This window comes from Triticum dicoccoides, chromosome 2B (genome assembly GCF_002162155.2).
Source record: "Triticum dicoccoides isolate Atlit2015 ecotype Zavitan chromosome 2B, WEW_v2.0, whole genome shotgun sequence".
Classification (NCBI taxonomy): Eukaryota; Viridiplantae; Streptophyta; class Magnoliopsida; order Poales; family Poaceae; genus Triticum; species Triticum dicoccoides.
Window position 1 is genome coordinate 54,810,115 of NC_041383.1, and position 19,432 is coordinate 54,829,546.

A 19,432-nucleotide genomic window follows, 5' to 3' on the forward strand; every position below is an offset into this window, starting at 1 on the left:
ATGCAACACTCACGCATGAACAAACTGCTTCGGCTATTTCCTGCCCGCTGCTATAAAGAGCACCGTCTCGCCTCCGGCGAGTGCGCTACTGGCTGGCCCATTACTGTAGCAGCATCATGAGTTTTCCGTGTGGTATTTTTTTACTGTTTAAAGTGGTTTTCTTTGTTTGTCTCGGGGTTTCTTTTTTTCTGTTTTCTTGTTTGGACCAATCTAGCTGGCGGCCGGGCGCTAGGTACCGCTCGCGAGCGGCCGGCCCCTGTCCGAGACGTCTAGTCACTGCCGCATATTAAAAACGCCAGGTAGAGTTTGGGAGCGGCCGGTGGAAAAGGTAAGTACGTGGTCCGTTGTACACTAAAGGGAGTTGACCATCTAGTTTGCTTTTTAATTTTTGTTTCTTAAAAAAGCCATAACTTTTGAACCAAATATTGAAATTAAGATCCGCTTTCACCACTGAAATCCTCGCGATGTGCTCTTCGAAACTAGATCCCGCATGGATATGTTTTGACAAACTTTTTTTTGTGCAATTTTGTCTCCGTTTTGTGTAACTGACTAGCCGTCGATGTGCAACTACCTGACAGGGATGTGCAACTTTTCTTGTACACCGTAGACATGCAGTTTTTCTCTATGGTACCTCCATCCCCAAATTGCCTCCTTCCAGTGAGATGTGCAACTTCGTTTGTTGCCCAGGCCATGCAATTTTCACTAGTGGCACCACCCCATACTACTCTCTAAAATTGAAATGTGCAATTTCATCTGCTGCCCCGGTGCCCTGGCCAACTGCCTGGTAGTCATCGCGCGTGTGAGCCTCTACAACCGCGTTTGAGGGACTATCCTATAAGAATGTCCCAACTCCACGGCCACGCATGTACGACTATGAACACAAGAGTGTGCAACTCCGTGGTCGGACGTGGGCACCTCCCATAGCAATTCATGTGCGACTATGCAGACGATATTGTGCAACTGTGTGGCCATGCATATGTGACTATGCCGACGAGAGTGTGCAACTCCGTGGCCGGGCATGAGCACCTCCCATAAAAACTCATGTGTGACTATGTGGACGAGGTTGTGTAACTCCATGGCCATGTATGTGCGACTGTGCCGACGAGAGTGTGCAACTCCGCAGCCATGCGTGAGCACCTCTCACGACAATTTATGTGTGACTATGCGAACGAGATTGTGCAACTCTGTGGCCATGCATGTGTGACTATACTGACGAGAGTGCGCAACTCCGCGGCCGGGCGTGAGCACCTCCCCCGGCAATTCATGTGCGACTATCCGGACGATATTGTGCAACTCTATGGTCATGCATGTGCGACTATGCCGATAAGATTGTGCAACTCTGTGGCCATGCATGTGTGACTATACCGACGAGAGTGTGCAACTCCATGTAGACAACTTTTCTGCACCCTCATGGTCTATGGATGTGCATTTTTTCACCATTCAACAAAACCATGTCAGTGAGATGTGCAACTTTATCTGTTGCCCTGGCCAACTGCCTAGCAGATTTTGTGCAACTACTTCTATTGCCCCTGCCAACTACTTCCAATGACCGTGTCCAACTGAAAACAACTATGTGTGCAACTAGAACTACTATAGATGCCAACAAAAAATGATCGCCGTGTGTGCAGCTTTCCAATGACCATGTCCAACTGAAAAAAACTATGTGTGCAACTAGAACTACTATAGATGCCAACCAAAAATGAATCCCGTGTGTGCAACTTTTCACTGACCGTGTCCAACTGAAAACAACTATTTGTGCAACTAGAACTACTATAGATGCCAATCAAAAATGAACCCCGTGTGTGCAACTTTTCAATGATCGTGTCCAACTGAAAACAACTATGTGTGCGACTAGAACTACTATAGATGCCAATAAAAAATGATCACCATGTGTGTAACTTCCGAATGACCGAATCTAACTGAGAACAATTATGTGCGTAATATCTAGAAGTAATATAGATGCCGATAAAAAATGATCACCGTGTGTGTAACTTCCCAATAATCGTGTCGAACTGAGAACAAATATGTGCGTAATTAAAACTACTATAGATGCCAACAAAAATGATCACCGTGTGTGTAACTTCCCAATAATCGTGTCCAACCAAAAACAATTATGTGTGCAACTAAAACTACTATAGATGCCAACAAAAGCAATTACTGTGTGTGCAACTTTCCGATGATCATATCCAACTAGACAAATATGTCTCCTCCATCCTTAATGTAAAAGAAAAGCATAGTTACAGTATAGAAAAGTCTGCGTTTGTGTAGATTGAATCGAACAAGCGAACAACAGGGGCAACGCAGGACCGACCGTCGCTGTCTCCGAATCCAACAAGCTAAGCATATTAGCAACAAGTATAGCACAAAAGTAGCAGAATGTAGGACACCAAATTTCATCCAAAATCAACGGCCTTCTAGCGAGTGTGCTACATAGATAAGATTAAGCTGTATCAGAAATGCGTACTGATACAAGTGCCTGTGCAACTTGAGCGGTAGTAGAAAAAACAACTTACGTTCTCCTGCAAGCAAGCCAGGGATGAATCTGGATGTGTGTTTTGATTCAATAAAAAACGAGAGATGGATCCAGCCCGGTGGCGGCAACCTCCTACACTCCAACTCGGTGGAGATAAGAGTGAGCAGCAGCGGCGAGCTCCGTCAAAGGTTGCTGCGGCACTGCCGGATGCGTTGACGAGGTTTGACTTGAGTGTGGCCTGGCCCTCGGGGGAGAGGAGGGGCCAGAGTTGGAAGAGGCCGTCGGGGGAGAGGAGCTTGCGGAGGAGGACAGCGGCCATGACGCGGAGCTCGAAGGTGGACGAGTCAGAGGAGGCCGTGAAGAGAGGATCTTGCGGAGGAGGGCAGCGGCCATGGCGCGGAGCTCGCGGGGGAGGAGGGGGTAGTTGGCGTCGCGGGTGATGAGGCGAGGCACAGCACGCGGGGCTCCGGGTGGGAGCCGCGGAGGTGGTGGAAGGCGGCCTCGGCGGCGGCGTGGTCGGCGTTGGGGGCCTGTGGAGAGTAGCAGAGCCAGGCGAGGGAGATGGAAGACAGCGAAGGGGAATTTTCTAGCGCGGTGTTCTTCTTGTCGCTTAGCGCGGCCGCTCGGGACGACGAAAAAGTGCGCGGCCACTTTTTAGATTTTGGGTTCTTGTTTTCATTGCTTTTCTTCAAAGAAATTGCTTTCTCTCTTTTATTTCCCTTTTTATTCAACACATGTCTACATTTTTCGCACACATTGTACATTTTTCTTACATCAAGAACATTCTTTTGCATGTTTACATATTTCAAATACACAATTAACATTTTTAAAATTTATATTTTTATATGTTTCTCATACACATTCTATATTTTTTGTATACATATAATATATTTTTTATGCATGTTTAGTATTTTGCAAATACATGATTAACATTTTATTGAATACATGTTTTTGAACATTTTTTTGAATATGTGTTCAAAAATCAAACGCATGTTTAAATAATTGAAGATACTAAAACCTTTTTAAAACTATGCGAACATTTTTCACATTGTATAAATATTTTTTAAATGTCACAACCATTTTATTAAAATGCGTGATTATGGACCAACCTGTTTAACGCGTCCTTGAGGGGCGATTGGCTTGTATCTTGCTGCTGGCAAGACACATCAAAATTTTCTCAAAAAAAAAAAGCGCCCTGACCAAGCTTGCCATGTTCACAGCTTCCCTAATCTGCACACACTTATTGCTAATGAGACTCACTTTCAGCCCGCATGTACACACATGGTCACTTCTCTATCCGTGCACACGGTAACATGACTCGGCTACATGCATGACCCAAACTCAAAGCAAGGAAAACCAAACATGATGAACATCATACAGCAAGGTTTGCTCTAACAAGAAGCTCCACCGCATGGTTCACTTGGATTTGTGTCCCACAAGTACATGTGGGCAGTGTAAAGGACACAAATCAGCGGCAGTAGATACTTACTACCAAACCCAAGAAACTAATGACAAATTTACCAAATAATTTACCGTTGCAATAAACAAATAGGGGTGTGTACCACAACACATCAATGTTACATAGGTAAAAAAACATATACATGAAGATTAGATGTCCTCAACTTACAATATATACTATAAAGAAAATGCAATGCAATACAAACGAAGCTAAAGACAAAATAATACTACTTCAACAAATAAACACACGTGGAAAACAAGACTGTTTAGAACTGTGCTTGGATCCAATCTACCGTGTTCTTCTCCACCTGGAAGGCCTTGGTAATAACATCATCTGAGATGGCAGGCTCCGACCCAAACACCGCATTGGCTACCGTGATCACTCCGGGATTCTGGCTGCTCCGTGCCACGATGGCCACCGCATGAGTATTCCCATTATTGAACTGGTAATGGACGAGGCCCTTGGGGAACACAAACACGTCTTCCTTGGCGAGAACCTTGGTGAAGTGTCTGTTGTCAGGGTTCGAGGTGACGAAGCCGACGTGGAGACAATCCTCTAGCACGGTCAAGATCTCGGTGGAGCGCGGGTGGGTGTGAGGAGGGTTGAGGCCGTTCGGCGCGTAGTCGATGCGGACGAGGGAGATGCCCATGGTGTTGAGACCGCCGATCTGCACGACATTGACAGCGGTCACCACGGAACCCTGCTTGTTGGCTGTGTTGCCGGCCAGATGGAGGCCGGAGAAGAAGAAGTCCTCGGCGACGACTTCGTTGGCATCTTTGCAAGAGATGGCCAAGATGAGTGGTTGCTGGACTACAATTCTATGGAGTATATGAGTAAGTAATCCAGTATGCATGTACCTTGAGACGTCTTGTCAGCGACGCAGAAGTCCTGGAGGAGGCTCGGGTCGGAGGCGGTGACGCCGCCATGTGAGCACGCAAAGGCCAAGAGAGCTCCTGCAAGGAGCAACACACGAATGGCCACCATGTCTCTGTTTTCACCTCACTAAAACAAGATACCAAGCAGTCTTGACACTGGCAGGAACGTGTCAACTGTGCTGCTTCGAGCTTGTGATGTGGCCAAGATACCAAGCTGTCAAGCTTTGGGAACTGGTTGGTGTGCTGCTTCAACTGTGCGATATCTTGGCTACTCCCTCCGTTCCTAAATATAATTCTTTGTAGAGATTCCATTATGGACTATATACAGAGCAAAATGAGTGAATCTACACTCTAAAATGCATATACATACATCCGTATGTGGTTCATAGTGAAATCTCTACAAACACTTATATTTAGGAACGGATGGAGTAGTATTTATGGGGAGATCCTGCCATGTACTGTATGTGTATATCTATACAGGCACCTGGTTGGGCAGGAACAAGTCTTGTGATGTGGGCAGCTTGCAGGCAGAGCGTGTGTTTGAATCTGGACAGCCTGCTACGCATATCGGCATATATATGCATATTGGACGGCAGGATCAAATTAATATCTATGCTTCAAGTCACGTGTACATATCCACAACGACCAAGAATCCAAGGAGGCTGATACAGAACGATAACCTGCTTGACAATGGACCCCCTCGGTTTATATGAAGCAGGAACACATCTTCATGAGTCATGACAGATTGTAAAGTTTGTGATTGTCTTCTTCAAGACACCTGCATCTATCGGTGTCCGTTCATGTATTTCTTCTGTAATTGTAGAACAATACATCATGACGAGATAGAGGTACATTAATGATTGAATCTACACTCTAAAATATGTCTATATAGATACCATATGTAGTTTATATTGAAATCTCTAAAAAGGATTATATTTAGGAACGGAGGGAGTACAACTACAAGTGAAGACACAGGTTGATATAAACTATAAATTGCAGACTAGCTCTACTTATCAGTTTTCGAGGGATCCATCAGTGAGCTGTGATGTTTTTCAGTACAAGAAGCAAAAACAAACCCTAGAGCAGTTCGTCAACAGAAAACAGAAGCCAGCAAGACAGCTTATGTTAGGCTCCAGGCCAATGATTCCAACCGAACAAAACATAGGCAAGATCCAAAGAAAGCAAGTGTGACCAAGCCTTCACCCTTCAGTAACAACAACAACAACAACAACAACAACAACAACAACAACAATGTATTTAGTACCAAACAAGTTGGGGTAGGCTAGAGGTGAAACCCACAAGATCACCCAACCAACTCATGGCTCTGGCACTGGCACATGGATAGCAAGCTTCCACGCAGCACTGTCCATAGCTAGTTCTTTCGTGAACTTACAAATTATCATCCATCATGAACTTACAATAAACGCACCAAATTATCATCCATCATGAACTTACAGTACAAAGTAAACATACCAAATTGTCATCCATCATGAACTTGCAGTAAACACACCATAGCAAAGCCATAGCGTCGACCAGGAAAGTACAGAAGAGCGCAAGTTACCATATCAAATCCATAGCGTCAACCAGGAAAGTAAGGGCTATCAACAGGATGGATGAGATATAGCTGGTTACAAAGTACACTCACTGAAGCAGGATTTACAGAAAAAACATTTTAATGTGTTATAGCAACATCTCAACGACACAAAATCATCGTGCGGTGGGTACAAACAACGGTCGAGTCCAAGTTAATGCAGAGGAAAACAGGCACAATCACATTCACACCTATATATACCTTTGATTTTTCGTAGAAGGCACACAGTTTGACAGAACCCTCTGTCAGATATCTCTGTTTTCTGATGCAGAGATATGATGCTATTTTCATGATATATTTCGTGTATCCTACACAGACTTTTCTATCTTTTTTCATCTTTTCTACTTCTTGGTACGGTATGACAGCATTTCAGCCTGCAAAGACGAAAGTAGAACTTGGATCAGAACTTGAAATGAGAAGAGACCAGATATCAAACTCGAAACACGTCTTACGTGACTGAATTGGCACAAGGGGCAATTGCCTTGCAGGTTTTAAAACAAGTATTTGGTAGTGGAGCAAAGAGTTTTCAGAACAAACTTGCCTGATTTCTGGCACGATCGAATTCAAAGAACTATGTCTTCTGCACAGCTGCCTCAGGATCCCAGCTTCTGGAACACAAATCAGTACTGCCGCAGCCACTCAGTACCAGGCTCAGGCTTCCAGTTGCAGACCCTGAGAACACCGATGACACCATTGTAGTGGAATGGCTCTCTGGGCGTCCACTCCAGGTGCTCGAGAGTGTAGCCAGATAAGAGTGCAGCCACCCACGAGAGCCACCAACAGCCTCTACGTCCTCCTTGTCAGAATTGTTGACTCTCCAGCTCCCCGTGGTACGCCGTGAGGACACCGGCACTACAACTGCAGCGGCATGACTGCTGGAGCATCCCCTCCAGCTGCCTGGGAGTCTGTCCAGTGAAGAGCGCAGCCACCCACGAGAGCCCCCCACAGCCTCTGCCACCTCCACTCCAGGCGGATCTGGCGCGACCATTGTCTGTGCCTCGACGTCATAGTGATCTGAGCTGTAGGTCTTGTCAGGGTCAGGGCAGGGCATGGTGATAGAAGCCTCGCAGAACGGACAACAGTATGGTGCATGGCCACGAATCCATGGGAGATGCATCGCTCGTGGAATTTATGCAAGCACGCCGGAAGGGCAAGGATCATATCAGTAGGTGCAAAGTCTTGGGCGCAGATGCAACAGAACATCCCCTGCTGCAACAGCACGGGGGGTTGCGCGAGCAACGCCAAGATCACCAGCTCCACCTCTGGTAGAGAGGGCGCAGATGGCACAGGGACCTTCAACCCAAACATCAAACCTTCTGCATGCTCTCTAGATGAAGCCTCCGGGCAAGCATGAACAGCTGCCGCCGCCCCACGCTTCCTGTCAGACTCTCCTAATGATGAGGCCCTCCGGGAGATGCTGCTGTGGCGAGAGAATGGCGACCAGGACGAGCGAGGGGGACGGGATCTACGGCAAAGGACCTTAATGCAACAGATCAGCAAGGTCGAAGCGATGATGAAGATAGCAATAATGGCGATGCTGGCGCCTATGGATGATGACGGCGCAGCTGAGGGTGACGCGCTCGGCACAGAGGGATATCCCATAAGAAGAGGTGGCGGCGGTCCTGGAAGCATATCTGGAGAAACACAATAACCGAAATCAGATTCCTCTACTAGGGCAACCGAACAAATTGATGACAAAAGGATGAGCATGTTAACAAGAAACTAGTGGACAACTTTACAAAATCAACTGAGACTGTAGCTGCTGAAAAAAAAAGTCAATGATCTAATTACTTCTTCCTCTAAAAAGCAGAAACCTGGTAAAGTTTCCCTCCCCCTTCTACAACTGTTCTGTGTTATGGTGCAATTTCACTTGTGTTAAGTTATCATATAGTTGATGAGAAGTTGGAGAGAGAGGCAAAGATAAATATATTCATTGTCAGACATCCAACCTGTATATTGTCATTTGTCAGTTTTCTTGTAGTCCAAACTATTTTGTCAAGGATGAATTCAGTGAATTGGGAATACTATAAATCTCGCAATGCAGCCCTCCAATCAACCTGAACTCCACAATTCAGCTAGCAACCTGTGAATCCCCCACTTCCCCGCACAGCTCGAAATTTCTCAACGCGAAATGCACTCGAAGATGATGAATCGGGCGACAAATCCTAAGCCTTAAGGGGAGGGGAAGGCACGTAATAGGTACCTCCTGATGCATCGGTGATGGAAGGGACGACGAGCGAGACGAGGCCCCGCGGTGGCGGCGCTGCGGCTTGAGATTGGGGACGCCTTCGAGGGGACCTGGACCTGGCGGAGGAGGAGGAGGTACGAGCTAGGGTTAGGTTCCGCGGCGGCGAGGGTTCCCGCGTGCGCGCGCGGGGGGCGGAGGAATCGGGGCGCGCGGGTACCTCAGGGGCACGACGGCGACGGGAGGAAAGGCTGACGGAGCGGATAGCCGGTACCGGAGCACTCGCCGGCGGGAGGGATCGCGCGCGCGGCGGCGGTGGAGATGGGAGAGGAGAAGCGGAGGTGGGAAGGTTTTGGTGGGGGATTGGCGCCTGAGCTGAGCGGGAGGAGACGGCGATTAGAAAGAAGCAGTTAATGAAAAACAAGCAGTCCTATGGCCCACGGGTCAGCGTAACAGGATATTGATCTTTTTTTTTCCTCATGGTCTTCTGATTTATTCATCAAACATCGTGATGGTACAAAGAACACCAGAAGTAAAATAAATCATGATGTCATCATTACCCCTCTCTCTCGTCAGAGTGTGGCAACTCTAGCTGTACTAGACAGTCGGGACGTCGTCATGTAAGGCCTTAAGTGACAAATGCATTAGAGCCGCAAGATCCACACCTGCACATGACCTCCGATGATGCTAGCCACAGGCGAGGGAACTCTTATTCCATCTTCAGAGAGCCGCTGCCGCCGCCTCATCCTTCTCAGAAAAAAAAAAACCTAAACATGCTTTTAAAAAACACCTAAAAAGGGGGATGTATCCGGTACCGGTACCCCTAGCGCGTTTTAAAATGTTCAAAAAAATTGAAAAAATATTTAGCACATTAATGTATGTTGCGGCAAAAATTTAAATCAAAAATTTGAAACATTGCTCAAGCTACAAAAAAAACAAATTCAACACTGAATAGCACATAACATAAGGGCTTTAGATTTGGTCCATTATCACATCGATGCCAAAAATTTCATTTTTGTATCTCATACAATATTTCGAATTCTGATACAAAATTTTGTGACAACACACATTGATGTTGTCTTAATGTGCTAGATTGTTTTTAGATTTTTTTTGAAACATTTTGTAATGCGATACGGCGTCCCTAATCGTCTAGAGCCGCTCGTGGGAACGAGGAAAACGACTTTTCGTGTGTTTCATTTTTTCCCCTTGTGGATTCAATGATGGGGCAACATATTTAGCATATATCACGCATTAAAAAAACAGTTTAGCATATATCATGCGTTAAAAAACATTTTAGCATATATCATGCGTTAAAAGAAAATGGGTATATCATGCAAAGAATGGCCTTGGAAAGTTTTCCAAATTTATCTGCAAGTCAATATTTTGCTTTGAATAAGACAAAATTAACCATGGCTTGGAGATATGAATACACAGCGACAATGAAGAAATATTTCATGTAGACATTAACATTACTTTTTCTAACATTAGTTTTTCCTAGCTAAATTCAGTAGTACAAACAAATCAATAACATAAGAAACAACCAAGGGTCCATAGACATGAGGCGAAAAACTCTGGTACAAGAACATATTCCTACATACAAAACGCTCAAGTGGATAATTCATAAATAAGAAAGAGTGAAAACTTGTCAACTAAAATAAACTTCATAGTGGCCTTGGTCATTGTTTACAATTGAGCTGATAAATCTCGCAGATGATGACTATAACTTGTTGGCAAAGCTTGCCACCAAAGTGAACTACGGTCTACGAACATCTCCATGGGAATTGTTAGCACAAGTAGAGGTAGGTTTACTGTTCCTGATCACCTTGTCAGCAAGATCTTGCAAGAGAGTCCGTTGTTCAGATCCTCATCGTCTGGTCCAGGATCATGAGATCCGAACTAGAAACACAATCTCTTTTCTTGATAGTAGCACGATAACTCATTACCAATTACTCCCTCCGTCCCAAAATAAGTGTCTCAACTTTGTACTAGCTCTAGTGCAAATTTGTACTAAGGTCAAGACACTTAATTTGGGACGGAGGAAGTACTAACTTGGCAAACTAGCAATCCATCAAAAACTTCAGCCTGAAACATGTCTTTTCGCATCATTTGGTTAGCTAGGTAGATTTTGCAAGGCATCCAAGCTTCTGCCTATTCTTTCCTCTATCCAGCCAAGTCTCCTCTCAAGTTTTAACACACTAGCATGCATAACCCTAATATCAACTTCCGCAAGCTTGGCAAATGAGCGTAGCAACAGGTAATAATCAGCATGTCCAGCACAAACAAGATGACCAGTCATTGTCTTTCTTCTATAGTGAAGGTAACCATCTGATTTTGGCCACTTCCTTGGTGGCATATAACAAAATCCGTGGTCTTCCATTTCTGACTTGATACTTTGTATCCCTGATGATGATAATGCAGAAACGCACCTTGCACCAGCAGAAGTCCCATCCCTGCCTCGTTTATTCGCTCCATTTGTGGTGTGCGCTTTTGAATTCTCATCCTACAGTGCAACAGGTTTAGACATCGAATCAACAACAATCGCCGCCAAAAGACATGTAGATAATCCTCGAGGTGCTCCATTTGTACAATTTTAAGTTCAAATACGCTAGGAATAAAAAAGGAATAAGAGTTGACAACAACATCAAGTTGGGTGCATTACCTCTCGTACTTTGTACAGATCCTGGAAGATCTCTATTAAGTGTTCTTCTTCAACTGAACATGCAATCCCAGGAAAAACAACATCTTTGCAATATCTGAGATATGTGTGAAGGTCCTTCGAATAGTCTACAGAATTAGAAAACTTCGTCAATTTGGTCTAGCAAAAAGTACACCATAGAATGCATTCACTCAGACACAAATCTGAGCAAATATATCACCATGAACATTTATATTAAATAGATGAGAATGGAATGCACATTTTTCTTATCCAATATACTTTGACATTATTGTACTTCTAAGCTTTCCTTGACATATTACTCCCTCCGTTCGGAATTACTTGTCTCGGAAATGGATGTATCTAGAACTAAAATACATCTAGATGCATCCATTTTTGCGACAAGTAATTCCGAACGGAGGGAGTATATGATAATAACAAACCAGACCAACCAGGTCTAGCCCTTGGGGGCTACATTAATAGAAGGGCATCCTTGAGCACAAGGCAAGAGAGCCAAGACTCGAACGCAGGCGAGCTGGCTGCGCACCTGCCATGCTAACAGAGTGATGCTCTGTTCTCACTAAAGGGGAGTTGCTGAGCACCATCCGCACAAAAGAGAGAGAAGTGCAGCTCTGTCTTGGTTGAATGTTTGAAACATGGGGTCCCCTGAAACATAATGAAATGTTCTAGAATACTCTTTTTCAGACCTCTATGTTTGTGTAAGAAAGAACGAGAATATGTTTTTTGGATAATCTGAAGGTACTAGCAGAAAAGAGTATATTTCAGTGGAAGATACTGGTGCATTGTTTGTTGATTTCTGTAATGCTGCCTGGTACAAATGCCCCATAAATGTTCAAGTCTTGTGTTAGTCACTATCAAGCATTATGAAGCTCTCTATTTGTATGTGGGGAGGTTGAGATCCTGGAAATGTGAAAAGTTATTTATTGCAAACGAGGCCAGAAACTCCATGCATACATCGATGCATTATTCTATCCATTACAAAATATAAATTTTGTTCCAACAATTCTTGCCAATTTATTACTAAAAAGACTAATATTTAGGAATGGAGGGAGTACATTGCAAGATAGACTAGTGGCTCTATACATAGGAGGGTATATAACCTATTAACAGACAAAATACGACATGGCTACCAAGGTAGATAGTACCATTACGTCATATTCTCTGTTCTGACGTAGTTACTGTACTAGAAGCTAGAATAGCATGTAAAAGGTAAGTATATAAATCACTAATTGACAACATGAGACCTGACATGAACATATTACAACAACAAAAAATTGATGTAGATGCAAAGCACTGGTCAAACAATTACCATGTGCAACGTCAATTTTATCATAGGCATCTACAAGAGTCCATAGCAATTCTCTTGTGCCAAGCTCCTCACTGGTGTCGACATCAGGCTTCATAGATGGTGATAAATTTGCATCATGGTCAGACCCACCTGGATTTCTTGCTGCCTCGCAAATTTCCTGAAGCAAAAAAGAAGTTCAGCCCACCATATTTATGGCAGATCTTACATGACATAAGCGAGTGAGTCGATATGGAATACTCACCTCCCATACCCCTTGACCATTGATGTTATACTGAACTCTTAAAGCAACTATTAGTATAGCCATTACACAGACCCGTGTAGGGACCCTGGCTGGATTACTAGACAACCACAGTTCTGGAGGCATTGCCCACTCATAGATGCGGCAAGCGTGAGGGAGTATTCTTTCTATCGGCAGAGACAACTCATCCAAGTAGCGCTGAGCAATAGCATAGAAATTAACTGAAGGAAGCTGCAAGCCTATTCTTTGTGCTACGAACCCAGCTGCCGCTTCCAGCTGCCACGCTCCAATCACTCGGACTGGCCTGAACAGTTGTCTCGCATTCAGAGGGCAGTGTCTTAGAGGGCTCCCAAGAAGCTTGTCCACTTCCATAAATGCCGCCACATAAGGAAGCTTACCCTCCATCGCCCACCTATAAATGTCGGTCGGTAGGACGGCTTCCCGGGCAATATGACAGGCCAGGAAACAGACAGACAATGTCGAGTACAGCGGCAGCATCGTCCTCAACGAGCGCATATAGATGAACTCGACCCTTCGCCTGTCTTTTTGAGGCGCGGCTTCATCCGCCCATTCACACTTCACCCCTTGAGGCTTCTGCTCGCCTGCACACATAAGACACTACATATGTTGATCAAGTTTGTTCTGGTCTTTCAATGGTGATAACTGAACAGGAGTTAGAATTGACACCTCCACTGGCAGAGCGCTTCATCAGTCTCTGCGTGGCCTCGGCCCCGGCCCCGGCGAGCACCTTCCGCGCCCACATTCCGTCGAACACCTTGGAGGCAGCCACCCAGCGCAGCCAGACGGTTCCGGCCACGCCGCAGACGAGCGCACCCACCCGGTACCTCTCCACCAGCACTTGCAGCTGCTGCTGCAGGATCACCTGCAGCCCCTCCACGTAGCGCCGCCGGACCCGAGCCCCCAGCTCCTCTGGGCCGGCGCCAGGCACAAAGTCGCGCGGCTCGTGGGATTCTTCGAAGGGAGGGGCAGCAGGGGGTTGCCCGGGGTAAGGGGCTGGGTAGGGCGCCGGGGTTTTGGTGGGTTGGGAAACTCGGTGAAAGGACATGTTGCCCGGGGTTTGGAAATCGGCGTGGTCGACGGCGGTCGCCTGGGTGTCGAGGTCGCCGTAGCACCGCCCGCAGTAGAAGCGGCCGTCCTCGGTGTCGTCGAGGCTGTAGTCGTCCTTGAAGCCGCATTCGCATTGCAGCCGGATGCTTCCTCCGGCGCCGCCGTGGTGGGACGGGGAGGCGCCGCCGTCGTCATCCATGGGAGCGGCCGCTCGCGACCTAGCTCGCCGCCGCGCAGTGGATCACCTAGCTGCAGAACTGCCGGGTTTTTTTCGGCCTGTTAATGTTAGATGGGCTGCAGTTGGGTTAGTAGGGTTGACATGGGCTTATGTTGTGGAGTTTTTTTTTTTCAAGTTCGCAGAATTTTTTGAATTCTTGACATTTTTAAAAACTTGTGAACATTTTTTTTAATTCATGACCAACTTTTTTAATTCATGACTGGAAAACATCTCAAATTCATGAACACTTATTGATTTTGTCATTTTTTTAAATTTCCAGTAAAAGCCAACCGGCTTCTTCCTTGAGATAACATACCGACAACAGAAGAAAAAATGAGCAAGCACAAGCGGACGAACAGGCGGCCCATGGGGCGCACCCCTGGGCACTATACCAGCACGTCGCCGCTCAAGGCGTTGTATATGAGGTCCCCGCCCTACTGCGGAAGAGGGCAGTGTAGTGTTGAGCAGATGTGCTCGTCTTGTGACGGTGGTCTTCCCCATCAACATGGGGCAGTGTGGGAGCTGGCAGCTCCACCTTGCGTCATTCGCTTGCCTATCTCGATCAGCAGCGGCTACTGAGGCTACATCGGCTCCACCGAGCGGCGGTTTGCATGCTCATCACTCCAAATTAGTTCTGACTTCTTTGCAATAAACATGAAAAATTAATCATCCAATGTTCAAGTTATTCTGCTACTGCTAGGATGTATAGTAACTCAAAATGATCTGTGTTGATTTAATGTTTTTGCCCTACTTTTGTAGATGAAAGTTCGCAAAACCGCAAAACCTCAAATTTATGCACCTAAATCATTTGTTGGCAAGATATGCTAATTTTGGATTTCAAATTTCAATGGATATTGCGATGACTGGTATACGTTGCGGTAGTATTAAATTTTCCTTCATGGAATTCATGCTTCCTTGGTTTCTTGTATGCACTTTGTCCGCACGCAAACACATCACCGGGTGCCTCCGACTCGAGCGTGATATGTAGGACACGTCGCCGAAGGATATATACCTCCAGAGCTTTTCTTTTTCTTTTACGGCAACAGCCATTTTGGAACAACAGTATGTGACCGGTTCAACTAGAGCGGTCTCCATGGTAGAACAAAAGCACAACCTGATAGCCACATAAACCATCATTGACAGCTGCATATAGCGAAAAAAGTCCAGAAAAGGCAGATATGGTGTAGCATAAACATGGCAGCAAACAGCTGCCATAAAAAAATCTAGAATGCGCACATAATCAGCATGGCAGCAAATAGCTGCCATATATCGCAAATTAAGTAGAGATGCGGTTGTTCGTGGCCACCTTGTCTGCCAGATGGTGAAGAGAGTAGATCGGCATACCGTGAAACTGGCCGACGAAGGAAAAAAGAGGCCCCCGCGTCGCTCCCGCAGGGGCGACTCGGGCGGCGCTAACCCTAGCCGCCGCCGGCCCTCCTCCCCCCTTCTCCTCTCCCTCGCCACCACCGGAGGGGGTCGCCGGAAAGCCGCGCGGCTGCTGGGGAGGGTGGTGGCGAGGATCGGTCTGCCTGTTTCTCGCAGGGGCTCTGTAGCCGGGGTGGCGGCCTCGGGCGGTGGTGCGTCGTCGTCTTCAGCTCGCGGCGTCGCTGGTGCTGGCCGTCCCCCTTGGCCACGCGGGTGGCAAGGCGGCGGCGGGTGGTGGGTGTGGGGCGCGGTGGCCGCGGGGGCGCCCGTCCCAGATCTGACGCCTCCGCCCCCAATCCTTTTGTCCCCTGTCAGATCTGGTTTCCGGCTGACCTAGGTCGTCGGCGTCGCGTCTGTGGTAGGGGTGGGGGAGATGGGGGGCCTGGAGAAATCCACGGCTGGCTATGCCGGCCACGACGACAGCGACGCCTGAGGGCGCCGTCTCCTACCTGTAGGCGCCGTCAAGGTGCCCCCCTTCCCCCTTCTGCCTCTCTTCCCTGCTCGAGCACCGGGGTGAAAACCCAAATCCCTCTGGATTGGGCGGCAGCGACGCTCGCAGCGCCGTCACCTTCATGGAGGTGCCGCCTTCGGTTGAGCATGGGGCGGTGGCAAATTTGATCTGGTTGGTGGGCGGCCGGCGGCGACATGGTTGGAGTTGGTGGTCTTGGAGGTTCTTCTCCAAGTTCAGTGGCTTCCCACCATTGTTTGCTCTGTCATCAGCAGCCTCACCGTGCATTTTGCTTCTCCTTGAGTGTTGGTTCCCCCCCCCCCCAGTGCCACGTCTGCCTTTTTGGAGCTCGGCGACTCGAGTTGGTGGTGCCCTGGTCAGGCTTGCCGGGCGGCAATGGCGACGGTTGTACATCTTTGCTCTTGGGAGAGCGTTTGCATCGTCCGACGGATCGGCGCCTCGTGCCAGGCAAGGGGCTAGGGAGCCCTTTCGGAGATGTAGGATGCTGTCAACGGTTCGGTCGGAGTCTATGGAGCTGTCAGCGTTCCCTTACGTGCTAGTTGGATCTCCGCAAGGCTTGCTGGTGTCTCGGCGGGATGGATTACACTCAATGGAGGGCTCCTTTATCTTCAAGCTGGCCTTGTTCTTCAGTTTTTTCATCTTTGCTTGTAGATGGCAGGAAGCCTATTAGTTGCTTGCACAGCACTATGTATCCTTTTAGTTGTTTCTTTGTTCTGTCCTTGTAAGTTGGCGGTTGATGTAATCCTGGCCGGTTGATGGCTTTGTTAATTCAAAGCCGGGCTCTTCTCGAGCCTTCGTTCTAAAAAAAGAGAGAGTAGATCAAATGTTGTCGAATTATTATTAGTATTATTCTGGTCATTTTCCACTCCGGGTATTTAGAATTACTAGTAAGTGTGCACGTGCAACGCACGTATCTGCAAATGGCATGTCGGTATGATAACCCCAGAAGCGGTACCAGTTCAGTATGCAAGGTGTGTTGGAGCAGTGGATGTCGGGGCAGCGGCCCTGTGATGCGTGGAAAGAGATGGGGGCGTACGTACTACCAATCATGCCAGATGGGTGGTGACTGGTGAGTCGGTCGGGTTTGTCGATAAGGCGGCATAAAAGTGAAAGGGCCACTGCACCAGATTAAGGCTTTTCTTCTTTCTGCAGCTCCACAGTGCATCACACATGGCAGCTCCGGCGGCGCGGCCGCCGCCAAGGACCGTTGAGGGAGTCCTGGACTAGGGGTTATCCGGACAGCCGGACTGTCATCGTCAGCCGGACTCCAAGACTATGAAGATACAAGATTGAAGACTCCGTCCCGTGTCCGGATGGGACTTTCCTTGGCGTGGAAGGCAAGCTTGGCGATACGGATATGTAGATCTCCTACCATTGTAACCGACTCTGTGTAACCCTAGCCCTCTCCGGTGTATATATAAGCCGGAGGGCTTTAGTCCGTAGGACACAACAACCATTACAACAATCATACCATAGGCTAGCTTCTAGGGTTTAGCCTCCTTGATCTCGTGGTAGATCCACTCTTGTACTACCCATATCATCAATATCAATCAAGCAGGAGTAGGGTTTTACCTCCATCGAGAGGGCCCGAACCTGGGTAAAAACATCGTGTCCCTTGTCTCCTGTTACCATCCGCCTAGATGCACAGTTCGGGACCCCCTACCCGAAATCCGCCGGTTTTGACACCGACAACCGTCCTCAGGGTGGCGGCGATCTCCGGCTCGCTGTGTAGGGCGTCGGCCAACACCGGCCTCATCCGCACCGGTAAGTCCCTTGCACTTCAACTCAGATCGCCGGTAAGTCCCTTGCACTTTACTGTCCGTCAGGAGTTAATTGCAAAAAACCACCACATTTATGGCATCGATTGCATAAAACCACCTAGTCCCTAATCATGTGCAAAATTCACTGCGTTTCTGGTAAACCTTTTGCAGAAAACACTGATCGGGTGTTTTGGCCCGTTTGATCACTTTATGACAAGTAGGGCCAGACTGTAAGGAGATGAATGGGTAAACAAAATTACAAACACCCCCTGAGGGAGTCCTGGACTAGGGGGTGTCCGGACAGCCGGACTATCATCATCCGCCGGACTCCAAGACTATGAAGATACAAGATTGAAGACTTCGTCCCGTGTCCGGAGGGGACTTTCCTTGGCGTGGAAGGCAAGCTTGGCGATACGGATATGTAGATCTCCTACCATTGTAACCGACTCTGTGTAACCCTAGCCCTCTCCAGTGTCTATATAAACCGGAGGGCTTTAGTCCATAGGACACAACAACCATTACAACAATCATACCATAGGCTAGCTTCTAGGGTTTAGCCTCCTTGATCTCGTGGTAGATCCACTCTTGTACTACCCATATCATCAATATCAATCAAGCAGGAGTAGGGTTTTACCTCCATCGAGAGGGCCCGAACCTGGGTAAAAACATCGTGTCCCTTGTCTCCTATTACCATCCGCCTAGACGCACAGTTCGGGACCCCCTACCCGAGATCCGCCGGTTTTGACACCGACATTGGTGCTTTCATTGAGAGTTCCTCTGTGTCGTCACCGATAGGCTTGATGGCTTCTTCAATCAACAACGTCGTCCAGGGTGAGGCTTTCCTCCCCGGACAGATCTTCGTATTCGGCGGCTTCGCACTGCGGGCCAATTCACTTGGCCATCTGGAGCAGATCGAAAGCTACGCCCCTGGCCATCAGGTCAGGTTCGGAAGCCTAAACTTCACGGCCGACGTCCGCGGGGACTTGATCTTCGACGGACTCGAGCCACAGCCGAGCGTGCCGCACTATCACGATGGGCATGATCTAACTCTGCCGCCGGACAGTACCTCAGAGGCCGCACACGAATCCGCTCCGACTCATAGTCCGGAGCCGATTGCGCAGATCGAGGACGGGTGGCTGGACACCGCCTCGGGGGCTGCGACGTCCACGGCGATGGAGCCGAATACCGACCCTGTCCCTTATAAAGCTTGTGACTCCGAGGTGCCGGACTCCGAACCTCCCGCGCCCCTGCCAATCGAATCTGATTGGGCGCCGATCATGGAGTTCACCGCCGCGGACATCTTCCAACACTCACCCTTTGGCGACATCCTAAATTCGCTAAAGCATCTCTCGCTATTCGGAGAGCCCTGGCCGGACTACGGCCAGGATGGTTGGGATGCGGACGACGAAGAAATTTGAGCCCCACCCACCACCCACTTTGTAGCCACTGTCGACGATTTAACCGACATGCTAGACTATGACTCCGAAGACATCGACGGTATGGACGACGATGCCGGAGACGATCAAGAACCAGCGCCTACAGGGCACTGGAAGACCACCTCGTCATATGACATATACATGGTGGACACCCCAAAAGATGGGGACGGCGAAGAAGCAGCGGAGGCAGATTCCTCAAAGAAACAGCCCAAGCGCCGACGTCAACGGCGCCGCTCTAAATCCCGCCACAACA

General features: G+C 47.9%; 2 protein-coding genes and 1 pseudogene across 2 annotated transcripts; all 3 read right to left on the reverse strand.

Moving 5' to 3' along the window:
- Positions 1 to 4,197: 4,197 nt before the first annotated feature.
- LOC119360748 (putative germin-like protein 2-3) lies at positions 4,198 to 4,916 on the reverse strand. The gene is made up of 2 exons (XM_037626261.1): positions 4,790 to 4,916; positions 4,198 to 4,742 (listed from the first exon to the last, which is right to left on the reverse strand). Exons 1-2 carry the CDS (start codon positions 4,914 to 4,916, stop codon positions 4,198 to 4,200), a joined length of 672 nt encoding a protein of 223 aa, XP_037482158.1.
- Positions 4,917 to 6,949: 2,033 nt separating this feature from the next.
- LOC119367093 lies at positions 6,950 to 8,890 on the reverse strand (annotated as a pseudogene).
- A 1,246-nt stretch (positions 8,891 to 10,136) lies between these two features.
- On the reverse strand, positions 10,137 to 14,082 carry LOC119362114 (TATA box-binding protein-associated factor RNA polymerase I subunit B-like). Its single transcript, XM_037627312.1, has 5 exons — positions 13,492 to 14,082; positions 12,808 to 13,406; positions 12,567 to 12,723; positions 11,243 to 11,367; positions 10,137 to 11,083 (listed from the first exon to the last, which is right to left on the reverse strand). The coding sequence occupies exons 1-5, from the start codon at positions 14,069 to 14,071 to the stop codon at positions 10,694 to 10,696; spliced, it is 1,851 nt and encodes a 616-aa protein (XP_037483209.1). The 5' UTR covers positions 14,072 to 14,082; the 3' UTR covers positions 10,137 to 10,693.
- Positions 14,083 to 19,432: the final 5,350 nt, after the last annotated feature.